Genomic DNA, 26,921 nt, shown 5'->3' with positions numbered 1-26,921 from the left:
GGCCAACAGGTAGGTACTAGTTTATGTAATACCCACGGGTAAGTGCCCATGCTTGGTAATTTATGCCAACAGGTAGGTACTAGTTTATGTGATACCAACAGGTAGGTTCCAATGCTTGGTAATTAATGCCAACAGGTAGGTACCATAGCCCACAGGTAAGTGTCCATGCTTGGTATTCCATGCCAACGGGTAGGTACTAGTTTATGTAATACCCACAAGTAAGTGTCCATGCTTGGTAATTAATGCCAACAGGTAGGTACCAGTTTATGTAATACCCACAGGTAAGTGCCCATGCTTGATATTTAATGCTAACAGGTAGGTACTAATTCATGCAATTCCCACAAGTAGATTCTCAGGTAAGTGACATGTCTGATATACACTGATTACAATGTAGGTGCCCAGGAATATGCCATATCCACAGGTATTTGACCATAATTTGCCAGTTAATGTAGGTAGATGGCCATGATTGCGGTAAGTCCTCAGTTGCGGTTACAGGGCGCCCTCCCGTCACGTGACACTAAAGTGTATCTTTCTCTGCTTCTAAAACAAATTAGCAGGAGGGGGAGGGGTAGGAGAATGTGAGGGGTGGAGTTGAGGGGAGAGGGAGGGGGCGGGGCAAAAGAAGGAGATTGAGACCCGGAGCTGCGGTATAAACTATATTTGAAGGAGGGGGAGAAAACAGGGGGTAACTGAGAGGCTGAAGTGATAGAACAGACGTCTGGGAGTTATTTAGGGAGACTGTTGGGTCGGGAATAGTCAGCGCTGAGCAGGGAGCAGAGATCTGAGAGAGGGAAGGGCACAGGCTGTAGGGACCGGGTGAATCGTCTGTAGGGGGCATTTAGTAAGGGTGATATTGGGGGTATATTATATATACAAGCCTGGGGTTGGGAATATATAGGAAATACTTCGTTATAGGGAGGTTTAGTGGGAGTTGGGGCAAGTTGTACAGGGAGCTGTGTATGGCACTTTGTATCAGGGCAGTGAGTATATGGCAGTTGCATGAGGGCAGCACATAGGTGGCACTGGGAGTAGGGCCAGTGTAAAGGGAAGTTACTTTAGAGGGGGTTGGGGTAATAAGTGCAGGGGACAGAGCCCCCAACAGTCCCTTTAGTGATCAGCAGCCCAGGATTATGGTGATTTGTCACTGATTGTCTCCAGCCCAGAGGAACCTCAGGATGGGAATGTGTTACAGCCTCAGAGCCAGACTGATAGGAACCCACCACCCCATCACCTACCCCAGTGGCACATCGTGTGCTTTAGGGGGCGATGAAACTGTCGATCCAAATTGCCCCAGGGTGCAGGCTGAGATAAGAGCCAAACTAAAGGCGGATATCAAGAGGAGCAGAAGTATTGACAAGACCCTCAAAGCAGAGAAGAGAGAATATAAACAAATCCACAGGCTCCTCCTCCTCGGTAAGTGCACAACAATTTCACTTAATTGTAAGCTCTTGGGCCAAATGCATCTGTATAATAAAGGAACTTACTGTCCGGACAGGGCCATTGTTTAGCACTGTTCAATCCTTTAATTCAGCTCTGAATCCAAGCCACATCCATTATAACATAGATTGTAAGCTTCTGAGCCAAGGGGTGTGTTGCTGCATGTCAGCTTTCCTATAAAGAACTGGTAGTGATGCTGCCTTCCAGTTCCCCTGGAAGCAGAGGTTTATGGGCATATGAGAAGTACAGTAGGAATAATAGATTGTTAGCTTTTTAGCCAAGCCATCTGGGTGTCATATTAAGAAACTTGCTTGACTTTCTTCTGGTTCTTTCTAGTTACAGGTTACAGCAGAGCATTAGCAATGGGCAGAGGCCCTTCTCTAAAATGCTAATTTTTGCTTTACATCCTGGGAAGTAATGAAGCTTTAAAGGGAAACTATAATCACACCCTCTCATTAAATAATCTCCAGGTGTCAGGGTTGTGACATAGAAGAACTAGGGGATCCTGACTCTCTGCACTCTATGGACTGAGACTGTGCTAGAGTCATATGACTAGGAAACAGCCGACAGTTGCAGGAGGAAATGGCTGGGAAATCAGAAATAGAATGACATATGATTTTAGGGGCAGTTATCATACATTTGTAGATGAATTCTTCTCTCTATGGGCTGAGACTGTGCTAGAGTCACATTACTAGGAAACAGCCGACAGTTGCAGGAGGAAATGGCAGGAAAGTCAGAAATAGAATGATATATGATTTTAGGGGCAGTTTCCCTTTAATAGGTTTATTGCTGTCTTTATCATACATTTGTATGTATGTTCTTCTCTAAAGAACAAGTAACCCCCCCCCCAAAAAAAGAAAAGACCAATCATCTTCTTTGTAAAGCAGCATTGCAATCAGATCTGTTATGTTTAACCATCAACTGTCCATTGTCTTAACAAAACCCCACCGACCTGTTGTGCTCAGTGTGACTCCCAAATACCCTACCAGGAACTGTCTGCCAATACCAGCATCAGGTAATTGCTGTTGAAAGCAGGATCTGTCTGCATTGCTGCTTCTGACTTCTGAAACAATGTAGCAGAAACCGGTGGATTAACAGATCCAGTGTAATCAGGGGCTCCCAGTGTTACGGATTGGCAGCTCACTGGACGCAGCTACTGAACATTTATATTTCATGCACTTTGGAGGTGTCACACACAACAGTTTAGTTTAACCTCTTGTATGCTGGAGGGAGCAGCAGAAATCATTTCTACTGATGCTCTTTGATGTTAATGAATGGAAGTGATTGCCGCTGTGACTGTGGCACGTATAGGGCTATATGCTGACTGTCATGTGAGCCGGGAATGTTTGCACTGAGGAGAAGCCAAAATTCTTGCTTTAACCCCCTAGTGCCCCAGAGATGATTATGACAAAGCTGCTATCTTCCTGTATGAAGGCAATAGCTGATTGGCCAAGAGTTCCTGTGTTCCTTATTGTCCAAAGGAAAAGTTCTAGGTTGGCCTAGAGGATGATGGGAGTGGTAGTTTTTCAGCCATTGTGTAATTCGTTCCGCTTGCGATGGCCACAAAATACTTGCAGTATAAACATGTGAGCGGGAACAGTTTTCACTAACATTATCACAATCTGATGTGTGAAAGCTGGTGTTTAAACAAGCCTTATGACAGGAGGCCAGAAAGGAAGTAACAAGGTAAAGGGGGAAATTTGTTCACCTAATAAAATTGTGTTTTAAAATAACAGAATAAAGCTCAATTACTCATTTATTCCAACTCCAAAGCTAGAATCAAAGATATTGGGGCATATATATGTATATAATACACAAAAGCCATGAATATCTTGTAAAATATATCCTTATAAACGGTGAGTAGTGATGTCATCAGTTATAAACGGTGAGTAGTGATGTAATTTCTGTCACATGACTCACTAAAATTTGTGTATTATAATTAATAAAGTACCCCCAGTTGTAAAATATGAGGATATTATAAGTTACCTCGGAGTTCCATGACCTGTATAAAAACACTCGGCCTTCGGCCTCGTGTTTTTATATGGTCATGAAACTCCTCGGTAACTTATAATATCCTTATATTTTACAAGAGGGGGTACTTTATTCACTATATATTATATACAGTATATATATATATATATATATATATATATATATATATATATATACCTATTGGGATGAGAGTTGGGTGCTGGAAGCAGTTAAATCGCATTTATTTGCATTTTTTCCAAGACACATTATTATTACAGCTTCCTAAAAATGCAAATAAATGAATTATGTGACCTTGAGTGGCTGACCTTCAACACTGCGAGATACACTACAACACTGTGTGATACACTACAACACTGTGTGATACACTACAACACTGTGAGATACACTACAACACTGTGAGATACACTACAATACTGTGTGATACACTACAACACTGTGAGATACACTACAACACTGTGAGATACACTACAACACTGTGTGATACACTACAATACTGTGAGATACACTACAACACTGTGTGATACACTATAACACTGTGTGATACATTACAACACTGTGAGATACACTACAACACTGTGTGATACACTACAATACTGTGTGATACACTACAACACTGTGTGATACACTACAACACTGTGAGATACACTACAACACTGTGAGATACACTACAACACTGTGTGATACACTACAATACTGTGTGATACACTACAACACTGTGAGATACACTACAACACTGTGTGATACACTATAACACTGTGTGATACATTACAACACTGTGAGATACACTACAACACTGTGTGATACACTACAATACTGTGTGATACACTACAACACTGTGAGATACACTACAACACTGTGTGATACACTACAATACTGTGTGATACACTACAACACTGTGAGATACACTACAACACTGTGTGATACACTATAACACTGTGTGATACATTACAACACTGTGAGATACACTACAACACTGTGTGATACACTATAACACTGTGTGATACATTACAACACTGTGAGATACACTACAACACTGTGTGATACACTGCAATACTGTGTGATACACTACAATACTGTGTGATACACTACAACACTGTGAGATACACTACAACACTGTGTGATACACTACAACACTGTGATACAGTACAACACTGTGAGATACACTACAACACTGTGTGATACACTACAACACTGTGTGATACACTATAACACTGCGTGATACACTACAACACTGTGAGATACACTACAACACTGTGTGATACACTACAATACTGTGTGATACACTACAACACTGTGAGATACACTACAACACTGTGTGATACACTACAACACTGTGATACAGTACAACACTGTGAGATACACTACAACACTGTGAGATACACTACAACACTGTGTGATACACTACAACACTGTGTGATACACTACAACACTGTGTGATACACTACAACACTGTGAGATACACTACAACACTGTGTGATACACTACAACACTGTGATACAGTACAACACTGTGATACAGTACAAAACTGTGATACAGTACAAAACTGTGATACACTACAACACTGTGTGATACACTACAACACTGTGATACAGTACAAAACTGTGATACACTACAACACTGTGTGATACACTACAACACTGTGAGATACACTACAACACTGTGTGATATACTACAACAATGTGATACAGTACAACACTGTGATGCACTACAACACTTTGAGATACACTACAACACTGTGTGATATACTACAACACTGTGATACAGTACAACACTGTGAGATACACACGCTCAGATTTGGGGCGACTAATCTCCCCGAACGGCCTCCGCCGACTAGAATGACGACTTTGGAAAATGAATAGCTCGAGTGCCATCCCGCCAGCAATTTAGATTCTAGCCGACAGGAGGCAGTTTGAGGAGATTAGTCGCCCCGAAGAAGAGGTGATTTAATATTCCGGAATCTGAGCATCTGCCCTTACCCTTAGTACAGAGAAAGTGAAATAGGATAGTTTCCCTTTAATGAATTTCCGGTCCATACAAATAAGGCTCTGGAAAAATGTAAGGTGAGCACCAGCATTGGCAGCAATATTTAGTTAATAAAGCCCTGTGTGCACTGCTCTTCATGACTCACAAGTAAATGAGGCAAAGTAACTTCCTCTTTGTAAGTTTAAACTATTGTGGGCTAGAAAGACAGTTGTCAGGGGCAAAGGTGGGGATTCTTTGCATGTACTTTTATTCCTTCCCTGGAAATGCTCACAATGAACTGGCCTATTGAATGTAGCCAGCTAACAGTTATACAGCCCCACCTGGTGGATTTATGGGATATAAGTACATTGTCACTGGTTGAGCCTGGCTAATGTAAATACTGACACGGGGGGGGGGGGGCTTATTTATCAAAGTCCGAACTAATCTGACTATTTTGATGAAAACATTCCGACCAAACTACAATTCACAATTGGACTTTATTTTATATTTTAAAAAAAATCACAATTTTATCGGATTTTTGTCAATTTTTTTCAGATTTTTGAAAAGCACAAAATAATTCCAATGCAGACCAGAAACTTCCAAACAGGACAGGGACATCTCCCATTGACTTATATACAACTTTGGCAAATCTGAGATGCCAGATTTTCGGATTCAGTCTTTTTCTATCCTGGATTTCTAGTTTTTTTTTCCCATGAAAAATTCGGATTTTATAGTAAAAAAAACTCAAGTTTTTGGCATTTAGACTTTAAAGGGGTTGTTCACCTTTAAGGTAACTTTTAGTATGATTTAGACTGAGTGTGATATTTGCAATAGGTTTTCATTTTTTATTATTTGTGGTTTTTGACATATTTAGCTTTTTATTGAGCAGCTCTCCAGTCTGCTATTTCAGCAATCTGGTTGCCAGGGTCCATGTTACCCTGGCAACCATGCATTTATTTGAATGAGACTGGAATATGAATAGGAGAGGGGCATGAATAGAAAGATGATTAATAAAAATTAGCAATAACAATAAGGGGCAGATTTATCAAAAGGTCAAAGTGAATTTTCAAATGAAAAAAATTGGAATATCGAGCTATTTTTGTGTACTTCGACTAGGGAATAGTCCAAATTAGAAAATTCGAATATCGAAATTTATCATGTACTGTCTTTTTAAAAATTCAACCATTCTAAAACCTGCCGAATTGCGGTTTAGCCTATGGGGGACCTCCTAAAACCTATTTGGAGTAAATTGGTGGGCTTTGAAAAATCAAAGTTTTTTTTGGGGAAAACTTCGAATCGAATTCGATTCGAACAATTCGAATTCTGCCGAATACGGACCTATTCGACCAAAAAAAAAAACTTTGACTTAATTGGAAATTGGACCCTTGATAAATATGCCCCTAAATGTGTAGCCTTACAGAGCATTTGTTTTTAGATGGGGTCAGTGACCCCCATTTGAAAGCTGGAAAGAAAAAAGTAATTCAAAAACTATACAAAAAAAATTATGAAGACCAATTGAAACCCTGCTTAGAATTAAGGATGCACCAAATCCAGGATTCGGTTGGGGAGTCAGCCAGGATTCGGCCTTTTTAAGCAGGATTCGGATTCGGCCGAACCCTTCTGCCTGGCCGCACCGAATCCAAATCCTAATATGCATATGTAAATTATGGGCGGGGAGGGAAATCACGTGACTTTGGTCACAAAACAAGGATTCGGCAGAACACACTGTACAGTGGAGACTGGAGGGTGCAAATAGTTCTTACATAGAAACAGTTCCATGTTCTATATCGGACGAGAGGTTCTAGTCCACAGAGCTTGCAATCTAAAATGCTAATTAGACATAGAAAGTTCGCATCAGGTCTAGTATAAAATGACAACAAGCCAGGTGGTTTCCGGCAAACAATAGACGCCCCATGCTGATTGGTTGCTGTGGGTTACTAGGCCTGTTTAGCGAAGTGCTTGCTTGCAGGTAGGTGACCTGTGGCCCCTGACAATAGGAACTGCTTCGGGGCCCGCCTCTTCTCCTTTCATCTCTGGCAGTTTGACTTGTGTGTGACTTGTAATCTCTCCCTGCTGAGGAGCCCTGTGTGTTTGTCTTCTGCTTCTCAAACAAATCAGCTCACGCCAACACTTCCAGTGCATAAGCGTGTCCGGCTCTCCGGGGCCCCTTCTGAGGTCACCTTTGGCATTGGGTGAACACTCGATATGAAATATAATATATGTACTTGTAACCGCAACCAACCAGTATTTAGTAATGGAGCTTGGGAGGAAATCATTTAGATGTATTTTTTGTGTTTACAGTAAGAGCAGCAGTTCTGCCCTGCAGGGGTGTTATTACAGAGGAAGTAGACCCTGAGTCTTTAATTAATGAGCAATATTAATATATATTGGTAAAACAGGAAGACCTCTGGACATGTTGGGGCCGGGGGCCCTAAATATAATTTGCTGTGGGCCCCATAACATCTAGTTATGTCACTGCTGCTCTGACTTGTGGCTGAGATTCTAAATATCTGTATAACAGCGTGTTCTGCTACCTCCTATCTGATCCCCATTGTAAGCAGCAGTCCTGCCCTGCTTTATGGCTTAGACTCTAGCTATCTGTATAACAGAGCATTCTGTCCCAGTGGCTGCACAAATCATATCTGATCCCAATTGTAAGCAGCAGTCCTGTCTTGCTTTATGGCTGAGATTCTAGCTATCTGTATAACAGAGCATTCTGTCCCAGTGGCTGCACAGATCATATCTGATCCCATTGTAAGCAGCAGTCCTGCCCTGCTTTATGGCAGCTGAGATTCTAGCTATCTGTATAACAGAGCATTCTGTCCCAGTGGCTGCACATATCCTATCTGATCCCCATTGTAAGCAGCAGTCCTGTCCTGCTTTATGGCTGAGATTCTGAGAGCATTAGTACATAATATATAGAAGAATATAGAAGGAAACACTGCCTTGCCCTGTAGAGTTTTCTTTCCACTCCTCGCCCTAGACTGGCAGAGGAATATTGTGTCAGACAAGCTGCCCTGTGTGCCATGCACAATGTTAACCATTAATTCTGGTGCCTCCCACTGAGCTGCGTGTGGGGAACTGGATCACAGGAATGTTTTCATGAGCAGGAAAAATGGGCCAATGTCAGAGAGAAAGATCAGCGAGAGGGGGGGTCAGGGCAGCTGAAAGCAAGGACAGGGCCCAGGGATCCTATATGAGAGGACACAGATCCACAGTGCAATCTTCTCCTTTCATTGCAGATCATTGCAGAAAATCTGGAAAAATTATATTTTTCACTTTTTTTTTTTAGCATCTTTTTCTGTTACTGATTATAGGGGGTGAATAGAGGTTAGGGTTGCCACCTTTTCCAGAAAAAAATACCGACCTTCCTATATGTTTATCTTTTTTCCCTATAAATAACATTGGCATCAACCATCATTTTTACCGGCCAGGCCGATAAAATACCAGCCAGGTGGCAACCCTAATAGAGGTCCATTGAGAGAAGTCATTATGTAGTTATCTCCTCGTGCCTTTACAGACCAAACCCGCTTACAGCTTTGCACTTTTACATCAGTTCATTTGGTTACACTGATTTGGGTTTTAAGCTTCCAGGATTCCTGGCCCCACAGAATCAAGATTCGCACCTTCTCCTTTTACTTTCTGTCTTTAACTTTTATCTGCTGGGTTTGACAAGTGAGCCAACGACTTACATGTGCCGTATGAGTGACCCCTTGTTTTGCTTGGGTGTATGCTGTGGTCCTGTAGCCAACTCTCTGCCGGTATCATGGTGCCCCTTGGCTGCTACCTACCCAGTCTGCAACAAGTGGGAAAGGCATGCTGGCACTATTTGTTTACAGATCCTGTCTGATCCCCATTGTAAGCAGCAGTCCTGCCCTGCTTTATGGCTGAGATTCTAGCTATCTGTATACCAGAGTATTCTGTCCCAGTGGCTGCACAGATCCTATCTGATCCCAATTGTAAGCAGCAGTCCTGCCCTGCTTTATGGCTGAGATTCTAGCTATCTGTATAACAGAGCATTCTGTCCCAGTGGCTGCACAGATCCTATCTGATCCCCATTGTAAGCAGCAGTCCTGTCCTGCTTTATGGTTGAGATTCTAGCTATCTGTATAACAGAGAATTCTGTCCCAGTGGCTGCACAGATCCTATCTGATCCCCATTGTAAACAGCAGTCCTGTCCTGCTTTATGGCTGAGATTCTAGCTATCTGTATAACAGAGAATTCTGTCCCAGTGGCTGCACAGATCCTATCTGATCCCCATTGTAAGCAGCAGTCCTGCCTTGCTTTATGACTGAGATTCTAGCTATCTGTGTAACAGACCATTCTGTCCCAGTGGTTGCACAGATCCTAGCTATCTGTATTACAGAAGTTGTAAAACTTGTCATTTTATTAAAACTCTGGATATTTGCCAACAGAAAACTACCCAGGTCCAATTGGAATGACATAACAGTCTGCCCTGGTTTATTCCCTACGTATTGCTTTTTGGCAAATGATTTCCAGATGCACGTTGCTTATATTGGTACAGTGCTTTCTTTTCCTGTCTGTCATATCAAATTCCATTGTGGGTTTGATTTAGAGGCAGCAGTTTTGGGTGTTGCAATTGTATCTCTTCTGGTGCAAGAATTTGTTTCCGTATTCCAAATGCGACATGGATCCATAAATTCACTTGTCTGTACGATGACAGGACACGGCCTATGTAGCAATATTCTTTATTATGATACAATTACATGTGTAATTCCCAGCCGTGCTTTTAATGAGGGGGGGGGGGTTGCCTGCGTTCCAGTCCCCCAACCTCTGCCATGAAAAGGGTTAATGCCAAAGAGCAAACGATGATCTCAGGTACAAACTATGCGATTCTGGCACTTCCTTGCGCAGTTATAAATTTATCATGCGCTCCTATTTTTAGCTCGCCATTTGTAAACAGAATAAAAGAGTTATTAAACTAAAAAAAAAAAAAAAATCTGTGCAACGGAGAAAAATATTCTCTTGTCCGCATTAACATAAACTCCCAGTTCTGCTGCTCTATTAAACAGAAGATATTTCTGAATTATGTTGTATTTGTGCAGGTTTTTTTTACATTTGCTGAAATTAGAAAAATTCCATGGTATTAAATACCCAACTCTCCAAATAGATGGAAGCATTATATCATTGGTGACATTTACAAAATGCGGAATGACCATACAGCTGTCTTCCCTAACTCCCAGCACCCCCAGTGTTCTTCAGTATTCATGGAGGCCTGGAGTTGCATATCAGCAGCTACTGAGAGATTTAAGATTGGGCAACACTGTAAAAATGTTCCCTATAACAGTATATCATTCTAGCCCGCAGACAATTAAACCACTGTTACTATAGGCACCATCTCTCCCTACTATACCGTAACCTGCTATCCCACAGCCACACTCCCTTCCCAGAGACTATTATCCCACTGTTACTATTGTCACCATCTCTCCTTACTATACCTGCTATCCCATCATCACACTCCCTTCCCAGAGACTATTATCCCACTTTTACTATGGGCACCATCTCTCCCTACTATACCTGCTATCCCACAGTCACACTCCCTTCCCAGAGACTATTATCCACTGTTACTATAGACACCATCTCTCCCTACTATACCTGCTATCCCACAGTCACACTCCCTTCCCAGAGACTATTATCCCACTGTTACGATAGGCACCATCTCTCCCTACTATACCTACTATCCCACAGCCACAGTCCCTTCCTAGAGACTATTATCCAACTGATACTATAGGCACCATCTCTCCCTACTATACCTACTATCCCACAGTCACACTCCCTTCCCAGAGACTATTATCCACTGTTACTATAGGCACCATCTCTCCCTACTATACCTGCTACCCCACAGCCACACTCCCTTCCCAGAGACTATTATCCACTGTTACTATAGGCACCATCTCTCCCTTCTATACCTTCTATCCCATGGTCCCTTTTCAGAGACTATTATTCCCATTGCTACTATAGGCACCATCTCTCCCTACTATATCTGCTATCCCACAGTCACAGTCCCTTCCCAGAGACTATTATCCCGAAAACTTTCCATTCCATTGACCCATTTAAAACTTAACGCCATAGTGTGTTTAAAAAAATAAGCTGATTTCTTATTGTTAATAACTATATTGTAATTTGAGAAATATGTAATCAGTATGAAATTATCAATAATTACAAAAAGCTAGCTAACATGGCAATCATAATTAAAATAGAGGAGTATGTATTAGTACTGTGCGGATGCATATGAAAGAGATCACAGAGCCTCACATACAATGAAGAGGTTTGTCTCCAAAGTAGTGCTCCCCCCCCAAACACACACTCCCCTTTATTGACAAAAATAGCTACTTTTGAGATTCTCCCTCCCTATAGCATTGCAAATCGGCTTTTCCAGATGTACAGAAAACTGAAAAGAAAGTTATTTCCCTAATAACTGCCCATGATCCCGGAACTGAGGGGCAGGGAGTAGTGGGATAGGATTCAGTACATTAGACAAAGTGGGATTTTTGTGTAACAGACTTTAAGGGGATTATATTCATGGATGTATGTTTTCCTATTTCCCAATATTCCATTTTTATGTATTGTATGTGTCTCTGACTTTAGAGTATTTTTGTATGATTGTGTAATTTCATATTCTGGACAGATTTGTTTGAGTTCGTATTCAGTACTGATATAAGTGTGAGTTTATATACTGCACTGGTTTGTCTGAGTTTATATTCTGTACCAGTTTGGGGGTAATGTGTTTATTGTACACTTTATGCAGTGATCTTACTGGCATATTGAGGTTAATATGCTCATTGTCTATTTCTTACTGGCATGCCTGGGGTTTATATGTAATTTATGTATGTGAGTATTGGCTTCTGATGAAGTGACTTGCTAGTCACGAAACGCATAGAGCCATGCACTCCCCTGCCTTGTTACTTTGGATCTTGTGGTTTTAATCATTTTCATTAATAAAGGAAAAGATTTTATACAGTCTTTCATATATTTTTGGATCTATCCCAAGAATCCTACCGATGTGTGCGCCATTATCACTTTGTATGTATGTGAGTATTGTCTGTACCGTTTGTGTATGAGTTTATATTCTGTACTGGTTTGTGTGTGAGTTCCTATTCTGTACTGGTTTGTGTGTGAGTTCCTATTCTGTACTGGTTCGTACTGGTTCGTGTGTGAGTTCCTATTCTGTACTGATTTGTGTGTGAGTTCCTATTCTGTACTGGTTCGTACTGGTTCGTGTGTGAGTTCCTATTCTGTACTGATTTGTGTGTGAGTTCCTATTCTGTACTGGTTTGTGTCTGAGTTCCTATTCTGTACTAGTTTGTGTATGAGTTTATATTCCGTACTGTTTTTGTGTGTGAGTTCCTATTCTGTACTGGTTTGTGTGTGAGTTCCTATTCTGTACTAGTTTGTGTGAGTTTATATTCTGTACTAGTTTGTGTGTGAGTTCCTATTCTGTACTAGTTTGTGTATGAGTTTATATTCCGTACTGTTTTTGTGTGTGAGTTCCTATTCTGTACTGGTTTGTGTGTGAGTTCCTATTCTGTACTAGTTTGTGTGTGAGTTTATATTCTGTACTAGTTTGTGTGTGAGTTCCTATTCTGTACTAGTTTGTGTATGAGTTTATATTCCGTACTGTTTTTGTGTGTGAGTTCCTATTCTGTACTGGTTTGTGTGTGAGTTCCTATTCTGTACTAGTTTGTGTGTGAGTTTATATTCTGTACTAGTTTGTGTGTGAGTTCCTATTCTGTACTAGTTTGTGTGTGAGTTCCTATTTTGTACTGGTTTGTGTCTGAGTTCCTATTCTGTACTAGTTTGTGTGTGACTTTATATTCTGTACTAGTTTGTGTGTGAGTTCCTATTCTGTACTAGTTTGTGTATGAGTTTATATTCTGTACTGGTTTGTGTGTGAGTTTTTATTTTATACAGATTTTTGTAGAAGTTAATTTACTTCATTGGTTTGTCTGATTTTATATTCTGTACTAGTTTGGGGTTAATATGCCTGGCCTGTTGGGGTTAATATCATTATCCATTTCTTACTGCCTTTTCCCAATAAAATTCTTTAATTATATGGACACAAATGAAACAAGTTTCATTAGATTATATTGGCAGAAATCTTGCTTGGAAGCCACCAGTATATAAGTAGGATCATCTACCAACCGGTAGCAATATGGGGCATTACTCTGTATGTGAACTGATCAATTAGCCACAAGGAGATCAATCAGATTGGGGCAGTACTGCAGAAGATATTCAATGTCCATTTGGCAGGATTATCCTGGTTGCTAGGGTAATTAAGCAGTTGAAATTCCAAGCCTTAAGCTGGCCATAGATGTTAAGATTTTTAAAAGATCAGATCCTGATCGTGAGACCACGATCTTCTCAGAATGATCGTACGAATTTACCATCAACTAAAAAGACCAATTTACCAGGAAAACAAAGGGGAGCTGCCTGCTTGGCTCTGCAAACATAGATAGATTGCACTGGGACCGACAAAGATTTTTTGACCTGGCCGATCAATTTCCCGACAGATGTTGGCCGAAAAATCGTAAGATGTACGATCGTTCGAATACCACTAACCGCACGATAATTTCGAAGGATTGGTCGGGCTTCCCTAAAATCCGTCGTTCGGCAAGAAGAATCGTCGCGTCTATGGGGAGCTTAAGGGCAGAGACACACGTGGAGATTCAGGGAGATTTAGTCGCCCGGCGACAAATGGCCTCTTCTTCGGGCGACTAATCTCCCCGAACTGCCTTCTCCCCGAACTGCCAGCTAGAATCTAAATTGCCGGCAGGATGGCACTCAGAGTGCTTCGTTTTCTGAAGTTGCTTCTCGAGGAAACTGTCTTGCAATTTTGGAAAACAAATCGCTCCGAGTGCCATCCTGCCGGCAATTTAGATTCTAGCCTGCGGGAATGCATTGCAGGGAGATTGGTCGTCCGAAGAAGAGGCCATTTGGGCGACTAAATCTCCCTGAATCTCCACGTGTGTCTCTGCCCTTAGAGTAAAATTAGAACCAAATTATCTGATGAGCACCTTGAGAATTCACTGAGAATTGCAACTACTTCCATTCAACCAGATATTGATACATTAGTTTCTCAAACACAATGTCAAAAATCTCACTAGGTTTATGATACCCATTTTTCTTTTACTTTTACAATAAAATAAATCAAAAGTTAGCTTTAGTGTTTGTGTGTATTTCGAGTGGGGCCCCAGAACATGTTTCTTCTTCCAATGTGGCCCAGGTTGGACACCCCTGACCTAAACTATATAGTAAGTGGCAACGAGACATCCCACAACTTACACTAGAACAATGGGAAGATGTCCTAGATGCCACCTTTGATGGGATCATTTGCAGTAGGGACAAGTTAACCCAGCTAAAATACCTTCATCGTATATACCTTACACCTCATACGTTACACATAATGAACCCGGAAATTGGACAAGATGTCAATACTGCCCAGCTGATTTCTTTCACTTAGGGGTAGATTTATTAAGGGTCGAATTTCGAAGTAATGGGAGTTTTTTTGAACGAGAATGAGATTAATGACACCGCAATGTTTTTTTATGCATTTTATTATTATTTTAGTTGTAATTGGAATGCTTAGTTAAAATCAATATGTTTTACAACAAGAAACTGAAAATCTGCTATACAATGTTACCAATGTGTACACATTTAAAATTAATAAAATAATTATTAAAATAAATAAATAAATAAGACAAAAAAAAAATTTGAAGGAAAGTTAAAGGGATACTGTCATGGAAAAACATGTTTTTTCCAAAACACATCAGTTAATAGTGCTGCTCCAGCAGAATTTTGCACTGAAATCCATTTCTCAAAAGAGCAAACAGATTTTTTTATATTTAATTTTGAAATCTGACATGGGGCTAGACATTTTGTCAGTTTCCCAGCTGCCCCAATCATGTGACTTGTGCCTGCACTTTAGGATAAAACTACTTTCTGGCTGGCCTACTTAGGGTTAGTTCACACGAGGAGATTCGGGAAGATTTTGTCGCCTGGCGACTAATCGCCTCATCTTCTGAGCGACAATCCCCCCCCCAAACTGCGTGTCTTCCCATAGGCTATAATGAAAAGTTGCCTGCGCTTAAGCACACGCGGTGATGCGTTTCTCCCGAAGTTTCCTCCGTTAGGCAACTTTGGGCGACTACGGAAAACGCAAGGCTGTCTCCACAATATATGGGGCATAAGGTGAAAGTGAAACTTGGGAATTGACAATAAACACAATAACCCCAGACATGCTATTAAATCACAGCAGAAATAGATCATGAGCACATTAACCCCAGACATGCCAGTAAGATCACTGCAGAAATAGTTCATGATCACACTAATCCCAGACATGCCAGTAAGATCATTACAGAAAATGGACAATAAATACATTAACCCCAGATATGCCTTTAAGTAAACTGCAGAAAACAGATAGATGGAAAGCATTACCTGACACACTCTTCTTTTTTCTAAGGGTTAAATTCACTAAGCGTCAAAAATGCGCTAGCGACGCCTTTGCCGCACTTTCGCCAGGGCGCCGCTAATTCACTAAAATCCGAAGTTGCGCTCAGGGAGGCATAGTTGCGCTAGCGTTAATTCGTCGCTAGCGATGTCTAATTTGCATACGGCACCAAGTTAAAGTACAATGGACGTATATGTAGCAGCAAGTACATTACACTACACAAGCCTAGGAAACCTTTAGAAAATAAAATAGAGTTGTTATTTTGCCCTACACATGTGCCCACTGTATAGTATAGGTGCCATATGTTAGGAAATATAGGGAGGAAGGAGGGTATCCCTCAAAAAATTTACGATCTTTTTCAGTCTATCACCCTTAAAAAAATAAAAGACGCCCGGGTTTTTTTCTGAAGCAAGTCCTATCTGCTCTTTTGCACTTCGCCTGGTCTGAGGTGGCGAAGGCAAGTCTGGCGCAAGAGGTAACGTTCAGTAAAATCCGAGTTAGTGAATTAGCATAGTTACGTCCCTTCGCCATAGCGCAACTTGCCTGGCGTAAGGGTGCGAAGTAGCTCTAGAGTAGGTCCACTTCGCTAGCGAATTTATGACAGCATCCGTTAGTAAATGTGCAATTTTCGCTAGTGTTAGCCACTTCGCCCTTTAGTAAATTTGCCCCTAAGTGCTAACTCCTGCAAAAAAATAAAAGATGGCCATGTATTCCATAATGGAATGTGTGGCCATCTTTACCCGTTTTCATCTTTGGCGGGGTCCTATCAGTTTGATGTGCGGCAGGGGGACCTGAAGGAAGATGGGCTGTGCTAAGTTGGGAGGGGCCAGCAGGGTGACAGGAAAGCAATGGGGCCCTGCAATGAGGTAGGTGGACAGTTGGCAAGGAGGGAGGGAGTTGGCTGTGGGCATGGAGCAGGGCACACTGGGATTTTTCTCAGTATATCTGTGGGCCACCCTAACCATGATTATGATATCGCACAATGTTTTAAGGAGTAATCCTTGACCAATGGCTCACAAGCAACATGTTGCTCCCAGTGGCCTCAAAACAGGTGCTTATTTCCTAATTCCTGGCATGGAGTCTTTTTTTGGTTTTATCAAAACTAGGTGTACTGCCAACCAGAACCTCATGTAGGCTATCAGTCCATATTGGGGCTACTAATAGGCAATCACAGACCATAATTGGCATCCCCATTTGATTTATTTACAGCTGCAGCCTATCCCTTCATTCTGATACAAAATGTTCCAAATAGTTTGTTTCTTGTTCCCCCTCATATCTCAAAGTGCCGTTTCAGGCTAAAAAAATGATTTTGAACCAAATGTTTTATGAGGATGAATCTGGGGTTCATGTCTATTTTCAACCCAAGTTACTATGTAAACAGAAAGTCAATGAATGGCGGGTAAACAGTTTCCTGGGCAGTGTTGGGAGCTGAAGGTGGTGTTGGGGCTCAAAGGCTCCAGGAGGAGGAAGATTGAGGCACTGTCTGTTCCCCTCAAGATCTTGTTATTGTGCGGATGTGAATAGCCCCTGAGCGGCAGTGTTTGCTGTCACAGCCTGACTCATTGTGTCATTCAGAGCCTACAGACTGTCTCTTTATTGAGAAGCTGTAAGCCCTGGGCTCTTGTGAATCACTTACGGGAAACACAGTTTGTTACCTGCACACAAATACGCACCGGTCACAAGACTTTTTATAAAAGAGGTTTTATATTTTGAATTACTCAAAGACCACTGTACTAACACCAGCGCCTATAGTAGCAGTGGGATAAAAACACCAGCACATGTAGTAGCAGTGGGATAAAAACACCAGCACGTGTAGTAGCAGTGGGGATAATAGCACAGCAGCACCTGTAGTAGAAGTGGGATATCGCACAGCAGCACCTATAGTAGCACTGGGGATATTGGCACAGCAGCGCCTATAGTAGTAGTGAGATAATAGCACAGCAGCACCTGTAGTAGCAGTGGGATAATGGCACAGCAGCACCTATAGTAGCAGTGGGATAATAGCACAGCAGCGCCTGTAGTAGCAGTGGGATAACGGTACAGCAGCACCTATAGTAGCAGTGTAGATAATAGCACAGTATATATATATATATAATACACAAAAGCCATGAATATCTTGTAAATTATATCCTTATAAACGGTGAGTAGTGATGTCATCAGTTATAAACGGTGAGTAGTGATGTAATTTCTGTCACATGACTCACTAAAATTTGTGTATTATAATAAATAAAGTACCCCCAGTTGTAAAATATGAGGATATTATAAGTTACCTCGGAGTTCCATGACCTGTATAAAAACACTCGGCCTTCGGCCTCGTGTTTTTATAGGGTCATGAAACTCCTCGGTAACTTATAATATCCTTATATTTTACAAGAGGGGGTACTTTATTCACTATATATATATACAAATACAAAATAGCCATTTTTATCCTGTAGATTTTATTGAAATTATAGTTGTTGTAAATTATAAATCAAAAAGGAGTTCCATGACCGTATAAAGGGAAGATGCTGGAGGCCAAGTACTTTTATACAGGTCATGTATCGCTGAGAAAACTTCTAATATCCTCAAATAGGGGGCTCATTATTTATTACTAAGCACTGTTTATACAGTGAATAAACTATCCCCTCTTGTAAATTATAAGGATATTATAAGTTACCGAGGAGTTTCATGATTATATAAAAACACGAGACCGAGTGTTTTTATACAGGTCATGGAACTCCAAGTTTCAGTGAGTCATGTAACAGAAATGACATCACTACTCACCGTTTATAACTGATGACATCAGTACTCACCATTTATAAGGATATAATTTACAAGATATCCATGGCTTTTGTGTATTATATAGTGAATAAAGTACCCCCTCTTGTAAAATATAGGGATATTATAAGTTACCGAGGAGTTTCATGACCATATAAAAACACGAGGCCGAAGGCCGAGTGTTTTTATACAGGTCATGGAACTCCGAGGTAACTTCTAATATCCTCATATTTTGCAACTGGGGGTACTTTATTTATTATAATACACAAATTTCAATGAACCATGTGACAGAAATGACATCAGTACTCACCGTTTATAACTGATGACATCAGAACTCACCGTTTATAAGGATATAATTTACAGGATATTCATGGCTTTTGTGTATTATAAGGATATATACGGCTCTTAGTGATGTCATCAGTTATAAACGAAGCTGTATGAGAGAATTCAGTCTTCAGCCTGGTCTCTTTACACAATCATGAATGGCTCTGCAACTAATAATATCCTTAAAGAAGACCTGTCACCCAGACACAAAAATCTGTATAATAAAAGTCCTTTTCAAATTAAACATAAAATCCAATTTCTATTTTTTATTAAAGCATTCATAGCTGCTGTAAGCTCATTTAAAAATCTCAGATGTTAATCAAATATTGTCTGCCCCTCCTCTATGCCATGGGCATAGAGGCGGGGCAGACAATTACTTTCACTTTCCATTCAGCACTTCCTAGATGTCACTGCTCTCCCCACATTCCCCAGTTCTCTTCACCATTTAATTGTGGAGCCAGGGCATGGGGATGGACATCGGGTCCCCCATTCTGGTGCACAAACAAGATTCTGAGATGATGCAAGGCTTTCCTTAAAAACAGTGTCCACAAAATGGCTGCTGTCTGCTTGCTATCATTTTGAATTCCCAGACTGAAGGAAACATAATTCAAATAATTTATACACTGTAATTAAAGTTCATTTTGCTATGTGATAATGTGATAAAATAATGTGATAAAATAGGATTTTGAATAATTTTTTTGGGTGACGGGTCCCCTTTAAATTTTACAAAAGAAGGTATATTATATATATATACAGGTATAGGTATTGTTATCCAGAATGCTCAGAACCTGGGGGTTTCCAGATAAAAAAAATTTGGATCTTCATACCTTAAATCTACTAGAAAATCATGTAAATATCAATTAAACCCAATAGGCTGGTTTTGCTTCCAACAAGGACTAATTATATCTTGGTTTAGATCAAGTACAAGCTATGGTTATATTATTACAGTGAAAAAGGAAATCATTTTTAAAATCCCATACAGGGTCCCAAGCATACCTTGGTATCTCTGTGCACATTACCTGCATTTTACAAAGGGGGGGCTGGTGGAATACTCTATCCAACCGGTAATGTCACAGCAAAGTCGTCACTCTGCTGTTTTGCATATCTGGCAGGTTATTGTTCAGGGAGTGTCCAGACAGGTGAATACTGCTCATATCGAGCTCGGTTCTACAGTTAATGAACTTTTGAACAGACATTAAAGTGATAATGCTTCTCTTTACCATTATCACTTCTATGTTTAGTTTTGATGCACAGTCAATTTATTTTTGGAACAGTTATAAGGTATACCACTTTATGAAACAGAGCTACTTAAAGGAGAAGGAAAGTCGTTTCACACTTGGGGGTGCCAAAGCCCAGGTTATTCCAGTGAGCACCATGGATCGATCCTCTTCTGGCTTCTTCTTGCTTCTCGCCACTGCGCATGTGCATTAGAGTGAAAAGCTGAACTTTAACTAAAAAGCCGACTATTTTATTCTACTGTGCATCCGTCTGCCGGGAAATTTGAAGAAAGAAGAAGCTGGAAGAGGATCGCTCCATAGTTCTCGCTGGAATAACCCCGTGCAGCCTCTGGGGAGAATGCTCTGTTATACATATAGCTAGAATCTCAGCCATAAAGCAGGACAGGACTGCTGCTTACAATGGGGTCATATAGGATCTGTGTAGTCACTGGGACAGAATGCTCTGTTATACATATAGCTAGAATCTCAGCCATAAAGCAGGACAGGACTACTGCTTACAATGGGGTCATATAGGATCTGTGTAGTCACTGGGACAGAATGCTCTGTTATACATATAGCTAGAATCTCAGCCATAAAGCAGGACAGGACTGCTGCTTACAATGGGGTCATATAGGATCTGTGTAGTCACTGGGACAGAATGCGCTGTTATACAGATAGCTAGAATCTTAGCCATAAAGCAGGGCAGGACTGCTGCTTACAATGGGGATCAGATAGGATCTGTGCAGCCACTGAAACAGAATGCTCTGTTATACAGATAGCTAGAATCTCAGCTGCCATAAAGCAGGACCGAACTGCTGCTTACAATGGGGATCAGATAGGATCTGTGCAGCCACTGGGACAGAATGCTCTGTTATACAGATAGCTAGAATCTCAGCCATAAAGCAGGGCAGGACTTAGAATGGGCATCTATAGGATATCTGCACATTATTCATAAAAGGTTATTTTACCTGACTGTTCACAGCCTTATTGTCCCCCTGCCTGTTGCCGACCCCCTCACTCACATCCCTGTCCCCTATTAGTTTACTCACAACCACCTTCCTCTCAGCCCCGCCATTCACCTACTTCTCAGACAGTTCCCTAGATTGCCAGAACTGGGGACCGGGTGGTCAGATGTAGCTAGCGTGCCCTCAGCAATTTTCTGTCCTAGGCCTGGGCCTTTGTGGCCTGCCCACAAATCCAGGCCTGAGTGGGCCACAAAAAATCCCTGTTCCTGGAAGTGATGTAGGTGTAAATGACGTTGATTCTGTCTTATGCATGTGCACACCTCTCTGTGACGTAACGTCCCGATGACAGAGCCCAAATTCTGGATACTCCGGGGGAAATATGGGGGGTTGCCCTCCCTTCCGTGCGTCCTCACAGCATGTCCTTTCCCTGATGTGTCTTCACAGTGCATGTGCACTCCATCGTACACAGTCAGGGCAGGGAGCTAGATAGCCGGCCGGGTTGCCTAGGGAGCCCGGCTGGCTTGGCCCAACTCTGGTTCCCACTTGCACTTGATGCATGCAAAAGACAGATAAAAGGTTGTGTTTGCAGCTCACAAAATTGCACTTAGTTGCGTTTAAAAAATGCATATAAAACCAATATATGTGTTTTCTTGCTCAGCATGTGTGTATAAATGCATAAGAGCCCTTCTATTGAGGGGCATACTAACATTCAAATTTCTATTTTTTTCACAACTCTCTAAACATTTGTTTTTTTTAATATATTTCTCTAAAACATAAAGATCTATTTAGTGTAAATACCATGAAAAAGTAAAAGCTGTCAGGGTCCTAGAGAAGTCGAGGGGAGCTGCGCTGATCCTATTGGACCATTTTTAAACAATTCAGAGGTTTTCTGATTTTTTTTTGTCTGAATAACTCAAATTTTTTTTTTGGGTTTTAGCGTTTTTTTAAAGGATCGATTTTTAGCGGTTTTATTTTTTTCATTCGTGCTTTTTTAAATTTTAATAAATGACATGGTATTGACTGTTTTAAGGAAAATTAGCTTATTCGTGGTTTCTAAAACTTGAAAAGAAATGATACTGTTGATAAATGGGTCGCCGATATTTTCTGGCAGAATTCTGTGTTGCCCAAGGTAATCCCTAATATCACATAAACTCTGTATAGGCAAACGTAGGGGCTGTTCCTGCTGAACTGTGCTATTTTATATCAATGTTCAAATGTGCAAGTGTCCTACATGTGGCCCTTTAGGTTGTAGTACTAGTCCCAGAACTCCCTGAACCCTCAGCTGTCATTTGCTCAAGAGCTGGAAATGTAGTTACTGACTACAGGTCACTTACCCCATAATCATCTACCTACAGTGACAGTTGCAGTGGTCATTTCTTCTATACAAAGTGATGCAAAGTGACAGCGGCACTTCACTGTGATTGGTTAACAATCAGCACTATAATGCAAGGGTTAAAAAGATGTTTAACGCTCAAATAACCTCCAAGTATCACCAGCAGTAAGGAAATTACATTAAAAGAGTCTTTGGGTTTGTGCAATGTATAATTTTAGGGATTTATAAATACAACAACAACAAAAAATAGTAGAGAAAAAAAGAATTAGTGCCGAGGCCTTTTGTTTGTCTCTCTCCCCTCGGTGTTAATTGGAGTCTTCAAGGTTGAAGGTTTCTCTCCTTACAGATACATAAATAATTCTGCCTTACCTCAGGGCTGTTTTCAGTGCCCAGTGCTGATTAATTCCCTTCGTAGCCAAAACACTATCAGGGTGATCTGCAAACATCAGTAGTGCAGACCAAATACATACACAGCTCTCCATCACTGAGCCGAGCGGGCAAATATGGCTTTCCACGGGGGGTCCCACATCTACCATTTCCTATATATGCACATAATATATAGTGAATAAAGTACCCCCTCTTGTAAAATATAAGGATATAATACACAAAAGCCATGAATATCCTGTAAATTATATCCTTATAAACGGTGAGTAGTGATGTCATCAGTTATAAACGGTGAGTAGTGATGTCATTTCTGTCACATGACTCACTAAAATTTGTGTATTATAATAAATAAAGTACCCCCAGTTGTAAAATATGAGGATATTAGAAGTTACCTCGGAGTTCCATGACCTGTATAAAAACACTCGGCCTTCGGCCTCGTGTTTTTATATGGTCATGAAACTCCTCGGTAACTAATAATATCCTTATATTTTACAAGAGGGGGTACTTTATTCACTATATTATAAGTTATCGAGGAGTTTCATGACCATATAAAAACACGAGGCCGAAGGCCGAGTGTTTTTATACAGGTCATGGAACTCCGAGGTAACTTTTAATATCCTCATATTTTACAACTGGGGGTACTTTATTTATTATAATACACAAATTTCAGTGGGTCATGTGACAGAAATGACATCAGAACTCACCGTTTATAACTGATGACATCAGAACTCACCGTTTATAAAGATATCATTTACAGGATATTCATGGCTTTTGTGTATTATAACTATATAATATATAGGCACAGAGATACCCCCCCATCTTTCCTCCAACCACTGTCACAGTGTAACCCCCATATAATATATGCACATAATGTAACTGTATAATATATAGGCACAGATATACCCCCCATCTTTCCTCCAACCACTGTCACAGTGTAACCCCCATATCATATATGCACATAATGTAACTGTATAATATATAGGCACAGATATACCCCCATCTTTCCTCCAACCACTGTCACAGTGTAACCCCCATATCATATATGCACATAATGTAACTGTATAATATATAGGCACAGATATACCCCCATCTTTCCCCCAACCACTGTCACAGTGTAACCCCCATATCATATATGCACATAATGTAACTGTATAATATATATGCACAGATATACCCCCAACTTTCCTCCAACCACTGTCACAGCGTAACCCCCATATCATATATGCACATAATGTAACTGTATAATATATAGGCACAGATATACCCCCATCTTTCCTCCAACCACTGTCACAGTGTAACCCCCATATCATATATGCACATAATGTAACTGTATAATATATATAGGCACAGATATACCCCCAACTTTCCTCCAACCACTGTCACAGTGTAACCCCCATATCATATATGCACATAATGTAACTGTATAATATATAGGCACAGATATACCCCCATCTTTCCCCCAACCACTGTCACAGTGTAACCCCCATATCATATATGCACATAATGTAATTGAATTAAATATAGTGTGGAAAGGACTTGTATATTTGCATTATAATATGCATTCGTGTCTGACAGAAAGGAGAAGAGAGACTGTTAATTTAATTACAATTAGTGCAATTCCCTTACCTGTATCTAGTTAGGGTATCACACCTGCCTGTTTATTACACAATTCATTTGGGCATCCACTAAATGATCACTTAACCTGCCCAGTGGAATTGCCTGTGCCTTGCTTTGCCTTCCTGCCCAGGGTCTCTTGGGGGCTTATTAAGCTGTTGGCAAAATACAGCAGGAGACAGTTTGCAAAGAGATGTGGGTGGTGTAAGGGCTCTTACTCACTGGCGTTTTGACCTGCGCTCCCCTGCGTTCCGTTTTTTGGCTTTCAGCCGCAGGGGAGTGCAGGAATAGACGCAAGTCATTATTTCAAATGGGGCTGTACTCACTCAGGCGCGTGTAGGCGACGAACGCAGGAAAAATGCAGCATGTTGCGTCTGAACCTGCGTTCGGCGCCTACACGCGCCTGAGTGAGTACAGCCCCATTTGAAATAATGACTTGCGTCTATTCCTGCGCTCCCCTGTGGCTGAACGCCAAAAAACGGAACGCAGGGGAGCGCAGGTCAAAACGCCAGTGAGTAAGAGCCCTAAAGGTGTTTGGAGAGGTGACTGTGGGGTACTTAGCAGTTAGGGTAGTTTATAGCATTAATGACTGGGTGTAATAGTAACAGATATTATGTTTTTAGGCTGAACCCTCAGAGACACCTATGACTAAGTGCCGAAGGGTGCGAAACGTGTAAGGTGGGCCATGTGGGGTCAGTATGTATCATAATACTTTTTAAAAAATGTGAATAATAAATATTTGTTTTTACTGAAGATGAGTCTTGGGACAAATATCTTTGATATAAAAATTTTGTGAACCCTCAGTGGGTCAAGGGCAGGTTTCAAGGGGTGGTTCACCTTTAAGATAACTTAAAAGTTATAGAATGGCCATTTCCAATCAACTTTTCAATTGGTCTTCATTATTTATTTTGTATAGCTTTTTTGTTTATTTGCCTTTTTCTTCTGACTCTTTCCATCTTACAAATGGGGGTCTGTGACCCCACCTAAAAAAAAATGCTCTGTAAGGCTACCAATTTATTGTTATTGCTACTTTTTCTTAATTCAGACCCTGTCCTAATTATTTTACAGTCTTCTATTCAAATACATGCATGGTTGCTAGGGAAATTTGGATCCTAGCGACCAGATTGCTGAAATTTCAAACTGTAGAGCTGTTTGTAAAAATAAGTAAAAATAAAATGACAAACCAATTTCAATTTGTCTCAGAATATCACTCTCTACAGCATACTAAGAGTTAACTTAAAGGTGAACAACCGCTTTAATTGAAATAAAATGTATGTTAAACTGTGTAAGCAAATAGGCTGGGTCTGCATTGCCATTGAGGGACTGATCTTTCATTAAGATATAAGTTCTGTCTGAGCCTGGGACTCTGAAAAGGTTCCCATAATTTGAGTGTTAATACTGGGATATTGGGGTGCCTAATTCGCTATGGTGTACAATAAAGTGAAACCATAATTTTACATACCTTGACACCATGTTTTGTGATTCCATTATAAAATGCATAACGCAGTTTCCTAATTTTACATTTCACCTGATTTTACACTATTTTTTTCTGGTCCCCTGAAAATTGTTTAATGGGGGTTCTATTGTATAACAATGGGAACAAATGTATCGATACACTGAAGCCTTTTTATTTTATTATCAACACTCTATAAGGGCTCTTACAGACGAGCGTTTTTACCTGCGCTCCCCTGCGTTCCATTTTTCTGTGTTCAGCCGCAGGGGAGCGCAGGAATAGACGCATTACATTTTTTCCAATGGGGCTGTACTAACACAGGCGCGTGTAGGCGCCGAACGCAGGTTGAGACACAACATGCTGCATTTTTCCTGCGTTCGGCACCTACACGCGCCTGTGTGAATACAGCCCCATTGGAAAAAATGTAATGCGTCTATTCCTGCGCTCCCCTGCGGCTGAACGCAGAAAAACGGAACGCAGGGGAGCGCAGGTAAAAACGCTCGTCTGTAAGAGCCCTTAGACACAACCCTTTGTCTGCAAAGCTTACAATCAAAGACAATGGCCTGAAACTAGATGCACTATTTGGCGATATTTATAGGGACAGCTCTAAATCCCAAACGGTCTCTGGTACCAGTGGCAACACAATAATTATATGTAGGGAGTGGGCATCAGTGGGCAAAAAAAAAGTGCAGTGCCAAGTGTCAGCTGGAGTAGGGTAAAGGCATCTCCATTGGGCTCTGGACAAGTGGAAACATCCTTACGTCAATGTCAGGCAGAGCTGGTGAGACCCCCCCCCCATTTTTGGGGCATCACTGGGACCCCAGTGTTGTGGGGTGTCAGGCAGGGCTGGTAGGGTCCCAGTGTTGTGGGGTGTCAGGCAGGGCTGGTGGGGTCCCAATGTTTTGGGGTGTCAGGCAGGTAGGGGTGGTAGTAGGTTGCCACCTTTTCTGGAAAAAAAAAAACTGGCCTTCCTATATATTTATCTTTTCCCCCTGTTAATAACATTGTGATCAGC

The 26,921-nt window shown here is 41.0% G+C and overlaps 1 protein-coding gene across 2 annotated transcripts in view; it reads left to right on the top strand.

Annotated features, from left to right (window-relative positions):
* The first annotated feature begins 688 nt into the window (after positions 1 to 688).
* gnas.S (GNAS complex locus S homeolog) overlaps positions 689 to 26,921 on the top strand; it is an 81,455-nt gene continuing 55,222 nt past the window's right edge. Inside the window, exon 1 of one of the 2 annotated variants that reach the window (XM_018237290.2) lies at positions 689 to 1,413. In XM_018237290.2, coding sequence (XP_018092779.1) covers positions 1,176 to 1,413 — 238 coding nt within the window. In that variant the 5' untranslated portion in view covers positions 689 to 1,175. The remainder of the gene's footprint in view (positions 1,414 to 26,921) is intronic. The other variant, XM_018237291.2, reaches the window with a different exon arrangement.

The sequence above is a fragment of the Xenopus laevis genome, chromosome 9_10S (assembly GCF_017654675.1).
Source record: "Xenopus laevis strain J_2021 chromosome 9_10S, Xenopus_laevis_v10.1, whole genome shotgun sequence".
NCBI lineage: Eukaryota > Metazoa > Chordata > Amphibia > Anura > Pipidae > Xenopus > Xenopus laevis.
Note: the sequence above shows the minus strand (reverse complement) of the source record. Positions and strands in the feature narration are given on the sequence as shown.